The sequence below is a fragment of the Penicillium chermesinum genome (assembly GCF_028974085.1).
Source record: "Penicillium chermesinum strain IBT 19713 chromosome Unknown utg000004l:1.0-3345178.0:1.0-3348027.0, whole genome shotgun sequence".
Taxonomy (NCBI): domain Eukaryota; kingdom Fungi; phylum Ascomycota; class Eurotiomycetes; order Eurotiales; family Aspergillaceae; genus Penicillium; species Penicillium chermesinum.
Window position 1 is genome coordinate 3,072,296 of NW_026695314.1, and position 15,710 is coordinate 3,088,005.

At 51.8% G+C, this 15,710-nt stretch overlaps 4 protein-coding genes across 4 annotated transcripts; 2 read left to right on the top strand and 2 right to left on the bottom strand.

Moving 5' to 3' along the window:
- Window positions 1–1,655: 1,655 nt before the first annotated feature.
- Window positions 1,656–7,893, bottom strand: N7468_006067 (protein kinase RIM15; the record flags this gene model as incomplete). Its single annotated transcript, XM_058475363.1, has 3 exons — window positions 1,656–2,740; window positions 2,785–7,252; window positions 7,336–7,893. 3 exons carry the CDS (start codon window positions 7,891–7,893, stop codon window positions 1,656–1,658), a joined length of 6,111 nt encoding a protein of 2,036 aa, XP_058331103.1.
- Window positions 7,894–8,116: 223 nt separating this feature from the next.
- On the top strand, window positions 8,117–8,308 carry N7468_006068 (uncharacterized protein; the record flags this gene model as incomplete). Its single annotated transcript, XM_058475364.1, has 1 exon — window positions 8,117–8,308. One exon carries the CDS (start codon window positions 8,117–8,119, stop codon window positions 8,306–8,308), a length of 192 nt encoding a protein of 63 aa, XP_058331104.1.
- Window positions 8,309–10,434: 2,126 nt separating this feature from the next.
- N7468_006069 (uncharacterized protein) lies at window positions 10,435–13,101 on the top strand (the record flags this gene model as incomplete). Its single annotated transcript, XM_058475365.1, has 6 exons — window positions 10,435–10,560; window positions 10,625–11,003; window positions 11,051–11,532; window positions 11,594–11,803; window positions 11,858–12,021; window positions 12,084–13,101. The coding sequence occupies 6 exons, from the start codon at window positions 10,435–10,437 to the stop codon at window positions 13,099–13,101; spliced, it is 2,379 nt and encodes a 792-aa protein (XP_058331105.1).
- Window positions 13,102–13,221: 120 nt separating this feature from the next.
- N7468_006070 (GMC family oxidoreductase) lies at window positions 13,222–15,275 on the bottom strand (the record flags this gene model as incomplete). Its single annotated transcript, XM_058475366.1, has 5 exons — window positions 13,222–13,265; window positions 13,330–13,828; window positions 13,896–14,766; window positions 14,817–14,846; window positions 14,908–15,275. The coding sequence occupies 5 exons, from the start codon at window positions 15,273–15,275 to the stop codon at window positions 13,222–13,224; spliced, it is 1,812 nt and encodes a 603-aa protein (XP_058331106.1).
- Between the last annotated feature and the right edge of the window lie 435 nt (window positions 15,276–15,710).

A 15,710-nucleotide genomic window follows, 5' to 3' on the forward strand; every position in this document is an offset into this window, starting at 1 on the left:
ATGCTGGAAACCACACATTCCCATGAACGGTGGATTCATTCTAGGAACAGCATGGAAATGTTATCATCTTTATGACCGCGTGGCCGGAGCCAATGCGATTGTACAGCTGCCGCCACCGGCGGGCTCCACCGGGCGGCGCCAGATTGGCTCGCGGGAAAAACGTGACTGGATCATAAATTGGATTTAGGAGGATCTCCGAGCACAACGTATCTTGGCTTTAGCCGACTTTTTCCTGTTCTCTTGGCCAACGCCACCGGGCGACTTCTGCCCCTGCCCCTTGGAATTAATAGTACTTGCTAACCACTCCTGGCCCTGGCCCGTCCCGATATGAATATTCTAATAGATGGACTCGTGCCAACCCTAGATCATGGTCCTCCAATGCTCCTACGGGGTAGGGCGCTATTGGCAGCCGATGATCTCATCCTGTACCAGAGAGGGGCTCAAGCGGGCCAATGGAAGGATATACTCCGTAGTGGGACCTTCCCTGCTGATTGACCGACGCGATGGTCAAACTCTATCACCTTTGTGATCCTTGTGAATCTGCATAAGGCATAAAGTGGCTAAACGAGTCTCCAAAGAACATGGCCATAGGGGGTGACGAGTCGAGGGCTTAAGTCCTGCAAGCCACTGGATCGATCGATCTCTGCCGATCGCAGAAGCCCAATTGATGAAGGCGTTGATATTGGTCCGGGTCTCACCAATAGCGGAGCTCAAGAATCCACGCTTATGCATGCGACCTGCGCGCCAGCTTTTTTCTTTTTCTGTTTTTCGTGTTCTTTCTTTCCTTGTGCGTGTTTCCCCACCACTTGATACGTGTTTGTACGGAGCTGCTGGCTCCCTCAATGAGGGGGGATCAGCAAGGTCGTCCCGTCAAAAGAGTGCCAACGACAGACCAGTCGCCATATCCCTTCTGCCAATACCGCGTCCATGGCCCGTTCTCAACGGTGATCACTATGACAGGTTCCACTTCGTCCGCACCTCTTCTCACATAGATTAGGCAGATCCCCCTTTCTGAGCCGAAGAAACAAAACGAGTCTCGGATCCTCAAACTCGGCCCCCGGTGTATTTTTGGAGCCACAAACTATAAGCCACCAGCAACAAGCCACAACGGCCGAGACCCGCGCTAAAGAAAGGGGGCAGGAGATTGCGCAGTGGCAGTCCCCACCCCGGGTGACCCTGAACGCCTCTGACATCATCGCCCAAGTTCCCTCGAGACACAGCCTCAGGCATCCAGGCAGTCCATTGCTCGGGAGAATAGTTAACTACTAGTGAATTAGTTATCGTTGATGGACTTAGTGAAGATCGGTAGTATGCTACTTCTGCACACGGAGCATCCTGGAATACAGAGCATATCTCGATTGGAAATGCCGGGACAACTATAGATAAACATGCATAAGCTGGATGATAGCATTCCCAGTGCATATGAAAGGCAACAAGCGTCTCCATTCAGCCGGCGAAAACAAAGTAAATAAGATAAGGATAGACCGGAACACCCTGCTCCATGAAGCCCTAGCATAACAGACATAAGATAACGAGGTAGCGCGTATGGTGACAAGTCCGCTGGACATTGCAATGGGCCGGCCCTTCGAACAGGGGGAAAATGCCACAAAGGAAAAAAAAATTCTCTACATGGAATGAAAGTAAATGGAGAGATATCAAAGATATCGAACAGAAGGAGAGAGATCAGATCGGTGTCGATCGGGGGGACGGGGGGTTTCCTCGGGGTCAAGGTTAGGAGATGGGTGCATGGGCCGAGGAGTAGCGTCCGCATCAGGAGTCGGACTATCGACGTCGCTGGCGGAGCTGACATCGGCGGACAAGATGCCGTCTGGTCCCCGGACTCCCGGGGTGATAGGGCCTGGGCCTGCATAGATAGCATCTGACGGGGGAGTCGTCTGCCCTACAGTAGCACCTTTGCCTGCATGAGAAACAGATCCATCGTAGGTTTCGGAGTCCTGGTGAGGGAGGGATGGCTGGCGGGTATACGACGATGTCGGCTCACCTCGAAGGGACCGGGGACTGGGAGGAGGGTACTCTGTTTCCGACTCTTCAGGGATACTGAGACCTTCGAACCTCTCTTCGAGGCTTGCGCTGGTCGGGGACCCAAGGGGACCTTCGTCCGTATCGGCTTCAGCGTAGTCACCACTTCGGCGACGTAGGGCTTCGCGCTCCTTCTTCAGAAGCTCTTCACTTCCGCTGACAACACTTCCTCGACTGTTAGTGCGCATCATTTCAATGCCAAGCTTGGAGCCAGGACGACGGGTCCTCGCCGGGGGACTACGACCAGCAGAATTCCCGAGTTCTTCGTCCTCGTCGTCGCCAGATTCAGCACCTTGATACTGCTTCCGCTCTAGCGACTGGCGCTTTGCACGGATTGCCTCGCTAGACCGCTGCTTGCGAGGGGTCAAGCTACCAGTCCCATCCATGGCCGCAGGTGCAGACACTGCATGGAGAAGGTGCGGCACAGGAACGGCCTTTGGATCGGGGCTACCAGGATGCGCATCTTCCGAGATGCCCAGGCCACCCCTACCTTGATCCCAGTCGTCATTTCGACTGATAATGACAGGAACGTCCTCGGTTTTAACGGGATCCATGTCACCAAAGACGCTACTGACAGAGTCATCGCGACTAGACCCTCGATAAGAGCTAGGCGGGTTTGGAACAAAGCCGGAAGAAGCCGAACTGGGGCTGTCGTCAGTCGGCGCCTGGCCCGATCGCGTAGTGGGCATTGGAACAGGAACTGCCTGCGATGGAACATAATCCTTGGAGGAGGTTTCCACAAACACCACTTGCAAAGAGCTTCGGTGAGCTTTGACAAGGTCGGCGGCTTCTGGATAAGTGCGTCAAAATTGTGCGTTTCTGGGAGATCCTTCAGGTATCCGGTAACCGCGATAATTGGCGTGTGCCTATTTGGACTTCTGGTTTCACGAACCATGCGTGCAAAATCAACACCATTGACCTGTGGCAATTTGAACTCGGTCATGATGATATCAAACTGTACCTCGCTCAGTGCGAAGCGTACAGCCTCCGCCCCGTTTGTGACGGTAATAGTGCGACAGCGAAGCTTTTCAAAGAGCCGTTCCATAACAAGACGTGACACAGGATGATCCTCACAAATCAACACGTCCAAGGGGCGGAAGAATGGCCCATCTTGGATGTTGAACTGGGATAGGCGCCGAGAGCTATGGCGGCGTCGCTGGACTTTGAGCAGGGCTTTGGTTCGAGGGTCTTCATTGTCCGAGGAAGAAGGAGAAATATCAAACAACTGGCTTCGACGTTTGTAATGAGACGGTACAAAAGGCTCCTTCGAGAAATTAACGAGGTCTCCGCCATCTTGAGAGCCGATTGTCTGCGACCGAGCTCGGCTGGCTGGGGCACTACCGTGGCGCTGATTCGAGGTGGGCAGCTTATCGGGAGAATGAGCTGGCATGCGACTAGTCTTGACTGGAGAAGACGCAACCGAACCCAATCGAAGATTTGGCATGCGGTTCTGGTCAGCCGAAGAAGGTTGGAAATTTCCACCCGATTGATGGGATGCAGTGGACGATGACCCGGACGTTTTCCGTCGCTCGTGGTTGCTTCCAGTGCTGAACTGAACGAGCAGTGGGGACGAGGGTTGCGATGGGCGGCTTGGGGATGAATTTGCTTGACTGAGCCCAGACGGCGATGACGGCCGGTTGTTCCCCTTGTTCTGCGACAAAGTACGCTGCAAAGACATGGGTAGTGGGCTGCCCTCCAGTGAAGGCTGCGAGGAACTAAGTGGGGTCTGAGCAGCTGACGATGTGGACGGTTGTCGATGTTGGGCCTGCATTGCCTCTTGGCGCATCTTCTGTATCACGTCTTTGTTGGCTTTCTCGAGCATTGGCAAGTTCTTGAAGTTGAAGCTTCCAAAGTCATCCGCCAGCGAGGGTTCGCTGAGTCTACGATTTCGCGAATCACGCGCATCGCGCACATGAGGCGGAATATGGAGCGGCATCAACGGACGCTTCATTGAATTCACTTGTGATCGAACCTTAAAGAGAGCATCATGCGGACGGTCTGGGCCTGTAGTGGCCGGGGCCTGCGGTGAAGGCGCATCCTCCATTTCCTCAGCAAAGGCTTGGAGGTTGGCGCCACGAGCATCGAAGTACTCAGTGTCCTCGGGGTTCTCAAGGTTGGGAACAAACTGTGCCTTGTCCTCTAGGAGAGTATCCCAATTGATATCAGAGAACCAGGGATGTGCCCGGATCTCTGCACCACCATTAGGGAACTTTTCATCGACATTGGCGCCGATACGCTCCTGAGGGTTGATAGCCATAAGCTTGTTCATCAGATCTAGAGCTTCAGGCGTTGTGTACTCTTCCGGATCTTCCGGCCAATTGATCCTTCGATGGAGAATATTTTCGAATACTTCATCAGGGGTAGGGGCGTTGAAGGGAGGATATCCAAAGATGAATTCGAACATGATACAGCCCAATGACCACCAATCGCTGATCTCATCTTGTCCAATGCCATTGATGGTCTCTGGGGCCAGGTAATCAGGAGTGCCGACGAAGCGCCGGTCATGATCTTCGGGGTCAAAAAGTGCCATGACCGGGGGGAGCATACTCTGTTGAGGTGGAGTGTTTTGGAAAGCAGGATTGCTGAAGGTTGGCTGAAGCGGGTAGAGATGAGGTGAATCGCCAGCCTCACCGATTTCGCTTGGGGTCTCTTCCTCTGCTAAGCTGGTAGAGTGCACGCTTGGTGACGGAGCCGCGGGCTGTTCATTATGGTTGTCATTGAGAGAAAAGGTACGGAACATCCCATTGAGACTGTCACTACCCGCACTATCGCTGCGATAGCCCGAGGCACGACGAGAGCTTTGGCGGCTCAGTCCGTTTTGATTTAAAGTAGCCTGATTGAGACTGAAATAGGAGGACTGGCTGACGCTAGTAGCGTTCTCTGGGGTGATCAAGGGCGTAGAGCTAGGAGAAGGACCAGTTTGAAAATCAAATGAGGCGGAGCGCGACGACGCGGTGGAGATAGCACGCGGGAAAGGTCCTTGTTTAAGCAAATCCGGGACCGGTTCATTGGGACTCTTTAAAACTCGCTTTTGGCGTCCAACCAACCCCATGCGGGACAAGCCAAAATCGGTCAACTTGAGGTGGCCAGTTTGATCAATTAGAAGGTTGTCCGGCTTCAGATCTCGGTGAACAATCCCTCGATTATGAAGATGCTGGACTCCAAGAACAACCTCTGCAATGTACTTCTTAGCCCAATCTTCCGGGAGACCACCGAGGATTTTCACAAGAGAAGCACAGTCGCCGCCATTGAGGTACTCCATCACTAGGTAGAGGTATTCTTTGCTGGAAAAGGTCCAGTACAGTTTGGCAACAAAGTCGCTTTCCCCTTGCCACATCATGATCGCCCGCTCGGCTTTGACATTGGTGACTTGGTTCTTGGCAATCATATCTGCTTTTTTCAAGACTTTGATAGCGTAGTACTCTCCCGTGGATTTTTTCTTGGATAGATAAACACTGCCAAAGGCGCCTTTGCTGATAGGCTTGATAATTTCAAAGTCCTTAATGGAAGGCGGGGCTGGGCGAGGCTGTTGACCAACAGACGGCAGCCGCGGGGACGGAGGCGGTTTCATTACATCCGATGAGTTGGCCGAGGATTGGCGGCGATGATGGTGATAAGGATGATGCGCCAATTCACTCGCATATGTGGATGGCGACACGACCGGCGATGGCAAGCTTTCTGCGCCGGTGGAGAGACGTGGCTTGGGCATTCTCAAAGGTGAGTGGGGCCCCGATACTCGAGCAGGCGATGGTTGCCGGCGAGGGGAGCTTGATAGTCCCGGGAGAATCAAGCTTCGACGTTTTCGATCAAAACTACGTTCAGAGGAAGGGGAATCGGTTCTCAAGGCACTTGCCAAAGCAGATGATGGCATGCTGCTGTCACTGCTGTCCCCGGCATCAATATCAGCCAGAGAGATGCCTTTGCGGGAGGATTGAGATGTGCCCAGCAGACCAGCAGCGCTCTTATGAGATCGGGGAGTTGGACACTCCATAGGGCTGTTTGATCCGGTTGAGAGAGCTACAGATGCGGATCTCGGTTCATTCTGACTCGCCATCCCTCTGTCAGGGGAGCTCCGCATAGACATGGTTAGGGCGGAAGTGGGCTTTCGAGGGGTAGGCGCCGCGGGCTCCGTTTGAGAACTCCAGTCATCCTGCGAAGGAAGTGAATTCGCAGGATGTGAAGCCGATGGCGCCTCGCTACCGGAGTTCAGCTCACTCTCGTTAGCTTCAAACTGGGTATCTGCCGGGAGTTCATCCTCTGATGAGCATGAAGAATCACTCAGTTGACCAGCTGCGATACGCTCAGCCTTGCTGAGAGCAGCAGCGATGCACTCTTCTACAAGAACAGTGTATTCGATGCGGATCCGCTCTGCATACTCGACAATCTTCCGATGACGAATCACGGCATCGACCTTGGCTTTGGCAACCTGTTCCGTGTCGCTCGAAAGAGCCGCGAGCCCTTGTTCCTGTTCAAGAGTGTTGGCACTTGGCGATGACCATTGGAGGACCTGTGAGATCCGAGATTCGGACTGTGGTGATAGAGTTCGGAATTCATCCGAATTCTCTGGCCGAGTGTTTTCCTTAATGACAGGCATGCTGATTTCTAGGGCAGTATCACATAGATCTAGCACCAGCTCAACAATCCGAGCTAACGGTCGCCGCACGGTGAACGACCTGCCGCGACCGGGCGTAAGTCCTGATGCCGAGTGGTCCCTCGAACGAGCTGGTGTACCAGGCCGAGAGTTCCCGCCAGATACAGGAGACGAAGCAGGCGCAGAGCTTATTGGCGAGGGGCCGATAGGCAAGCCCTTGTATTCGGGCTGGATGGCGGGCTGTGGAGTGCCATCGGGCCCGATCAAGGGTCTCCCATGCCGGGCTTCCAGGGCGTCCAGCACCTTCACAATGGCGTGCCGATGCTCATTTAGATTCTCTTGAGCTATCTGCACATCCATCTCAGCTCGATGTTCTTGCAGACAAAGGTCTGAATGTTTCTCAAACCACCAGGGCGTAATTTGACGCTCACATATCCGACATAAAACAGGCGTAGGAGCGGGGTGTTTCGATGGGTCAGGCTCATTGGCTGCCGCCTCTGCCAGAGTTGTGAGGTAGTTCGCTAGTACTTCGGCTCCCACGCCCAGTGATTCCACTAAGAGAGGCGGCAGGTCGATTGTCACTTCACGCGGTTCAGCAAATGGGCGCAGCATCCACATTGTCTATTCCAAGGAACAAAAAGATGAGCTGTTAGCCATCGGAATTGTATCGCCCGGTCTCTATGAGCCAAGTCCGCGTAACTTACATGTCCGGTTTCATCGTCTGTCCGGTCGTAGACCATGATGCCTTGCCCCTCCATAGTGAGCACGGTATGGTCTTGGTTACCTTCAGCCTGCGGAGGCTCGTCCTCAGCCTTATCATTGCTGACTCCTGATTCCGGGTCATTCCCAATCGGGGGCGGCTCTGGCGAGTATTTAAGAACAGAGTCGGGCCCCATTTGGACGGCAAAGCGGATGAAGCGGCTCCGCGAGTCGTCCACCTTCATTGCCTCGATTGCATCCTTGAAGACATCTTTGTCTCCCAGGACGATATCTGAGATCAAATGGCCCTCGACTGACTCCGGAGCTGTTCCGACCACTTGTCGCCACGAGGGACTGACCCATTTGATGCGCCCCTCCAGGTCCAGATCGACAATGATATTCAGGGTCTGCTCTGCGGCTTCCTTCAGGTCTTCCCTTTCCTCTCTCATGTCTTCGGTCATGGATCTCGTCATTTTCGGGCTGATGTTCCGAGCCTCCTGTCGCAACGCTGTGACGGCGGGAGGCGCGAGGAATTGGGGGTTCGGGGCGCCATTGTTTGCCATCTTGACGCAGAGCGCCGGAGGGCAAGTCTAGTACACAGAATTATAAGCGGTTGAAATTGTCTGGATCGAACCACGAGGACCAAAAAAATTCGGTTCTTCAGAGCCAAGCACAACCGTCTGCTGTGAGGCAGAGCGGGTGCTCACTTGGGCGTAAGACTAGGAATTCATCCGTGATAGCAACAGATCATGGCTTGTATTCGAGGAGAGAATAGAAACCGAGCAAATGGTTGAGCGACTCGACAAGAACAAGAATGTAGACGAGGACAACGCGTTGGATCAGAAGACGGAGGAGAGCGAAGGTGTTGGGCTATGCGGGGAACGGCGCGACCGAGAGGACGCGCAGAAGCAGGAAGAACACCAGTCCTACCTGCACACAGAAGACTGTGGAATGGTCGGGTTCAGCAGATATCTTTGACTTTGACAGAGGGTTAACAAAAAATGAGGGAGAAGGAATGAGGAATAGAAGAGGGGGAGGGAGCAGAATGGGTGGTGATTGGCGGTGCAGGGGGGGAAAAGCGCCCCACAGAGAACCAATTGCGTGTTGGTTTTCTGCTTTCTGCACCACTTGAGACAATCTAGTGCCTTTGGGGGGGGCTCTCTCCTCTTTGACGTTTGGTTTTGGAATAGTGGCCCTGCTGGGAACCTTTTTCAAGATCATCCGCCTTCTGGAAGTCCATCACCATATCCTGGCCATTAAGACCCTCGAAGGACATAATACATCATACCATTTATCTACGCAGGAGTCAATTAACTTACGCAGTAGCTAGTTAGGTTTGACCTTGCGCTGACACACCCTTGCTCATGACGTTGACTAATATCGAACAAAGGCTAGAGCGCATCGAATAGAATACAGGGCTATCTGACGCAGTCTGGGATGGCTTCGAGTCTGGAACGGGTCTGCAGTACTTTCTGCCGCTGTCAAACCCATCTGCAATCTGCGCCATGAAACACGCGAATCTTGTAATCTTTTGATTCCCTTTGTACAACTTGGTCCAAACTAATTTCCCTAGACAGGGAACCTAAGGTATTCTCCGGTCTACTACTGCGTATTTAGTAATTTTGGTGGATCTAGTATCCGTAGAAAGATTCGAAACTTCCCTGTGAGTCCTGTCTGGAGAAGGACCAGCTGCCGGCTGAATGGCTTCGCACTGAAAGTTTCCGGTACTCTACCTGCAGATAACGAGTAGATAGTACTTGAACCGTATCGCGGCGCGTTCCGTGACCCCCGCCTCGCCCTGCGATGAGTATGGTGATGGGCCAACCCCTCCCAATCAGATCCAAGTCCGATTCACTGGCAGATTCCGGCATCCACTTCCCTTATTCCCGCCTATCGACTAGGTCATTCCAATGCATATGTATTTCCACTAGGACACCTCGGCACTTGTCCGCTGTCTGAGGCAGCAGATCAGCATGCCTTTTGTCCCTTCAGACTGCTTACGCTGAGATCAGCGCGTGTATGAATGTGGCCCTCGAGAAACACAGAAGTCAGAAGGCCATTGTGGAGTGGGCTACCAGGTTGCACCAACCCATCCTCGAACCAAGCCGGGTTCTTGTTGTTGCAATCCCTTACCGGCCGCCATATCAGCCAGAATGCAGGGAAACCATCTTGGACAAGAATGGCAGATCTGCACATGAGAATGCTAGGTTGAGGTGGACCAATTCGACTCCACACACTTTTTTTTTTCTCACGCTTTTAAGATATTCATGTTTGCGGGGTAGCATCACCTGATGGCCCTGGTTGACCTCCGAACTCGAATGTTCGACGGTTTGAAATCATGAGTGTTGACCTCATAAATCCATCCCCCGTACCGTCCAGTGAATACATCACCCGTTTGTGGTCAAAACTCAATATCATCCCTTCCCACACCCATGACTGGCTGTAACTTCCAGTCGCTGACCCAGGACAGCGATACTCCCCGAGTAAACTTTATGCTTCGCCTTCCTCTCCACTGTGGGGAGGCATCCCAAGGACTGCACGGGGCTGCCACTGGCCTATGGAAATTCTGCATTAGTGTCCCATGGGAAGAGGAACGCAGGCCCGTGTTGTGCTGTCTTGGAAACAGGTCACGAGCGGTAGATCTATTACGTATTATAGGCGCATACTCCTCATACTTCCGGTCCGTTCGGACTCCTAGAATGCTATTATGGAGCACCAATGACGGGACAGATCGTTCACAGACAATTTTGCGGGAGTTGGCGTTCGCCAGTGATCTTACACCAGCTCATCGTTTTGCCTGAAACCACAGGTTCTAAGCATGTCTCGTAGTGAAACTGGATGGGCCGTGACAAAGTCAATCTGTACGCAGTAAGTCTTTTGGCTCGGTCTCTGCCTCAGGTGTCAAGCGGAAAGCGCACGGTCATTGCCTTATAACTGAGGCTTCAAGGAAACCGCTTTGTAATCCATCGATATCTCTGGGCGACATTAAGTTCATGCTGGAAACCTAACGTCGCCTGTCCAGGTGGGTTTGGCCTTCACATCAACCTAATAGATTAAAAGAAGGATGTTACGAAAGTAGAGGAACCTCTCTGACTTGACCCATAATGACATCGATCACGGCACCAGATATTCCTACTAGTACAGTAGATGAGTCTGCGGCACGTCGAAAGCGCACTGGTAGGAAATATACCTCAAGAGCTTGTGAGGAATGTCGCAGGCGAAGGGCAAAGGTACAGTTTTTACCTGTTATGCTACATATGAGTCTCGAAAGCCACTAACCGATAGCTGATTCAGTGTGATGGTGTCCGGCCGTCATGCGCACGCTGTCTTGACCGAGGTGTTCGGTGTCAATACTCCACTGCGGAGGATGGAAGACAGCCTGCACCCAAATCTTACGTGGTGATGCTGCGCAATAGAATCGAGCTGCTTGAAAAGGTCTTGCAGAATAACGGAATTGATGCTGATGCTTCTATTGCTCAGTTGCTAGCCGAAGATGATCCGAACAATCGAACAGCAACCCCGCATGGGGATGCTGGGTCGAACATGGAGGATTTCTGTCTCACATTTGACGGTGCTCTTACTTTAGACGAATCATTGAACTTTGATCAAGATGGGGAAGTCCGATATTTCGGCCCTACTAGTGGGCGCCTGTTGTTCCAGTCTTCGTCAAATGGTAAAGTAATCCGCTCTTTAGGTGACACGCCCCAGCTGACCCTGTAGAATCTCCGAGTGATGATGTGAAACAAACGGATGCTTCCTGTATCAGTGGTTGTGTCTTCCCACGGGAATCCTCCACACTATCCTCGCAATACTACACAAAGCAACTGGATTTAGACGAATCGCAAGTCTTTGGACCTCGGAGTCATTCCTCGGAGCACAGTTGGATATCGGAGGAGCTGCAAGCCTATTTGATTGATCTTTATTTTGAGTGGGATCAGCCTTGGCTGCAAGTCGTCAATGAACAGCTGTTCCGCGATAGTCTGGCAAGCGGCGGTCGCTATTGCAGTCCTCTTCTCTTAAATTGCATTCTTGCCCTTGGGTCGAGGTATTGCGATCGCTTGGAAGTCCGCACAGATCCAAATGACTCCAACACTGCCGGAAAGGCATTTATCTTAGAAGCCGAGCGTTTGATTCAAAACGATCTGCGATGGCCGAAGATTACCACCATACAGTCGTTGGCGATCATGAGCGTGGTTTACATTGTGAGTTGACCTCCGATATTTCGTATAGAACTTCGTTGACTAGATGCTAATCTATCGAAAGGCCATGGGACACGACGCAGCAGGCTGGCTTCATCAAGGCATGGCAAATCGACTAGCCATCGATATGGGGCTCAACATGGACCCGGCCGTTCTTCCTGGTACAGTTGCCCTCCCGGAGATCGAAATTGAGCTGCGGAGGCAAATTTACTGGGCTTTGTACTGCCACGATAAGCTGGCAGCGAGTTATACAGGCCGAGTCTGTACATTGCTCGTATGCTCAACCCAGATTTCCTTCCCCTGTCAAAATTCTAATGGATCTATATAGGATTGTCAAGGAGCCGTCAACAAGCCTTATATTCAGTGCGCTTCTAATACCGTTCTGCTATCTGCTAATGGGCAGCCACGAGCTGCGTCTCAAAAGGATGTTGTGCAACTACACAAGTCGATGATAGATCTGTGTCAAATCCTCGAGAAGATTCTTCTATCCCTGTACGGAATTCTGCGCTTTGGAAAATTATCTCGCATGACTTTGCTGATAACTCAATCCCCAGATGGTCTCCGAAGCCTTTGAGTACCTCGCATCAAAGGTTTGCATTCTTCGACTCCTGCATTCTCGAATTGAAAACTTGGCTGTACGACCTTCCTTCTGAGCTCAAGTTGGTGCGACCCAGTGGACCATCTCGATTCCCACATGTCTATACGCTTTGCATGGTCTATCATACTGTGGTAATACTGCTTTGTGGGCCGTTCATCAAGGGATTCGAGCCATATGGTGATAAGGCAAGCAGCCCTACCAATGAATGCCCGGCAGGAGAGGAAACTCCTCAGGCTTGCATACAAAAGCGAATACAAAAGGCGTTCGAAACCTGCAATGCTTCGGTGCGAGCGATGTGCTTCATCTCTCAGAAATATCGAAAAGTCTTTGGCAGCTTTAAACTCAGCCCTGTCACTGCAACTCACTGCACGTTATCCTTTGCATTGATCATAATCGAGCGATGCTGTGCTATGGTACCCAAACCCAAGCCAGGAGATGAGGCCTCGCCTACTGTCTCTCCTCACCATGCTGTCATGCTTTGCTTACAGGTGCTGAGGGAACTGTCCACTTCTTGGAACACTGCAAAGCGAATTGGGCGCAACCTCGAGAGAGTCTATCTCCAGCGCTATGGAGGTGACTCCCTTCCATTGCTGCCACAAAGTTGTGGTCATAGCGGTGAAAATGCTTGTGTCTGCCCAACCCCAAGCGCTGATATCTCTGCTATGCCAAAACTACCGTCTCCACCAGGTGAAGTTTTCGATAGATTCCTCGACCCCAAAGACACAGCCTTAGAGTGGCCACCAATGCTCAACGTCCCATACATTATTCCGCGCCAATATAACGGCCTTTCTTATCCACCTATCTCGAATGCGATCCATGACGACCCCAATGCTCCTGCGGCTGCTCAAATCTTTGCCAACTCAGAAGAGCTGTTCGCAAATAATCTTGGCTTTGCATTCTCGCCTGACTGCCTTCCAAGCGATTACAACATGTTTAGTACGCTTAACCAAATGTACTTAGAAGAGACTTGGTGAATTTATTAATACAACGAAGTGAGCTGGAATAACCGTCGGGGCCGGCTCCGCGATATTCACGGCATTACGAACAGAATGGATGTTGACAAGCAAAAGAATGTCTCAAGAGCTGCATCCTGGTCAACGGGAGATGATGTCGGCAGCGATCTTTTCTGCAAGCATATCTAGAAGAACACGAATCAGTTTGAGTCCCTTTATATGAACCCGAATGTAGGAATTACCACATACAAACAGTTGACTGGGGGTGACCCGGTGGTAAAAGGGGGAAGGCACTGGCATCCACCACACGCAGTCCAGTGACCCCGAAAACTCTTGCTTTATTATCAACGACTGCCATGCTATCACTGGAGCTTCCCATTTTGCACGTACAGGCAGTATGATATATTGTCATCATTGTGTTTTTGATGACATCTAATATCTCTTTGTCGGCCTGGACAGCGACTCCGGGGAAATATTCGGGGCCGGTAAGGACAGAAGCCATTGCCTTGGTGTGGAAGACTTCACGGATACGTTTGTAGGCTGCAACAGCAAGCTTTTGGTCTGTTTCCGTTTCCAGCCAATTTGGGTTGATGACAGGGAGGTCATTCATGCTCGCTGATCGAAGTGTGACATTTCCGCGGGACGTTGGGGCAACGAGGCTCCCGATGATGCTACCATATTGCCCAACCTTAGGTTGGTCGGAGATCGGGTTGGAAAAGTTCCCCACATAAGCAGAAGCAGCAAGGTACTATTAGCACATTAGCTTTCGGTTTCTGCTTCCTCCTAGAACTTCCAGACTCGGTCCGAGGGCTCACCTCCAGCTCAGGCCAGTCGGCTGGGAACCAAGACAGGTCCGCTTCGTTCCGATCAGATAAAGTGGTTCGGAGGGCTCTTGGAAGCTTCTCGAACGCTAGGTAGTCTGTGGATGGGTTCGTGAGGATGCCTCTTTTGAGGATAAAATAGTTGAAAACCTGGGTTAAGAAATACCATGAGTCTTGCGTCATTTTGGTAAAGGTATCTACTGAGACTGGGTAGGAAGGCCCAAAGAAAATATGGTCCCACATGTTTTGACCCACTCCAGGGCGATCAGCAAGAACAGTGATATTGTGCTCATGTAGTGTTTCAGCAGGGCCGATCCCAGACACCATCAGCAGCTGGGGTGATTGGAATGCCCCTGCGGAGACGATCACTTCTCGTGCTGCTTTCAAGGTGAAATCCAATATGTTTCGCACCCGTACGCCAATAGCGCGCTTGTCTTTGTCGAAAATTATCATTTGGGCCAAGGTTTTCTGATAGACAGTCAAATTTCCCAAGCCTTGAGGCGCCTGGAAAAAAGCGGCTTCCGAGCTACTTCGTGACCAGTCGCTCGGCCGAATTGTCATCGAACAGAACTGATGGCCCATAAGAGACCCGCTGTTGAAGTCCTGAGCCTCATTTATGCCGGCTTCGGTGAAAGCGCGCCGCGATGACACCGAGAAAGTCATTGGACACAATGGGTATGACACGTGTAGAGGCTGGCCGCTGTCCAAAAAGGCAGATGAGTTGTAGAGTGTTGAAACATTTCCGGAGCGAAGTCCCGGTGGTGTGAAAGACACGGTCTTTTGAAAAAAGGCAAGGGTGTTTTCGAACAGATAACTTGGATCGCCGACAAGCTCCGCCCATTTTTTCATAGTATCTCTGGATGGCCTGGTTACAAATAAGTATCTCGTCAAGGAATCTGAAATAATGGCTCAGACCTTTGGTACATCATGAAATTCAGGGCTGACCTGGAACGGTGGAAAAGCAAGCGTCAGTCCACGTCCATGCTGTAGAGCGCCCAGAACCTACGAGCCACCCATGCATTTGCCTCTGGGATAGTGGATATCACGATAGGCTGCCCCAGGAACCCCGTGGACTTCGAACTTCCAATCCACTGCCGTGGCTGTGGTGATGCTGGAGCCAGCCCCAACTGTCGCCGCGCCTGGAACGCGGCATATTGGGAATTTGAGTTCATAATAGCCTCCTGCTTCTACCACTGCAACTCGAAACCCATGCTGGGCCAGACGAGCACTGATTGTGATACCTGCCGTCCCTCCACCCACCACCACATAATCAAACTGTGCATCAAGTGGAAACCAGGAGTAAACAACCAAGATCCCGAAGAGAGCAGCAAATAGAGACCCGGCTAGCAGCCGAGAGTCTACTGAGGCAGGCATCTATGAGAGACAGCCACGCTGTTGAAGATTTGTAGATCGAAACATAACTCATCCAGGGAATCTCGACCTCCTGAGCGAGCCGTTACTCCAGTAGTTCTTTCCGTAGTATGGACCACGAAGCGCTTCTTGCTGTTTCATATCATCGCTAGGCCAAGGCAGGAACCTCCGTGCTTCTACTGGCTCCTGAACATGGAACTAGGTTGCTCTGATGGAAAACCCCGAGGTCAGAGATCGGGCGATTTGTAGTTCGTTTGCAACGGAAGTGGCCGGTCGCTCTTGTTTGTACCAGTCGACCCTATAAATATCTTCTTCAGCCACCTTAGAAGCTTCCTCTTCCGGTTTACCATCGATTTACCTTTCAGCCCAGGGCCGTTCTTGACCTACTCCCAACTTCTCAAGATAGCAGACATCGACAGTTTTCTTCTTCAACAAAAA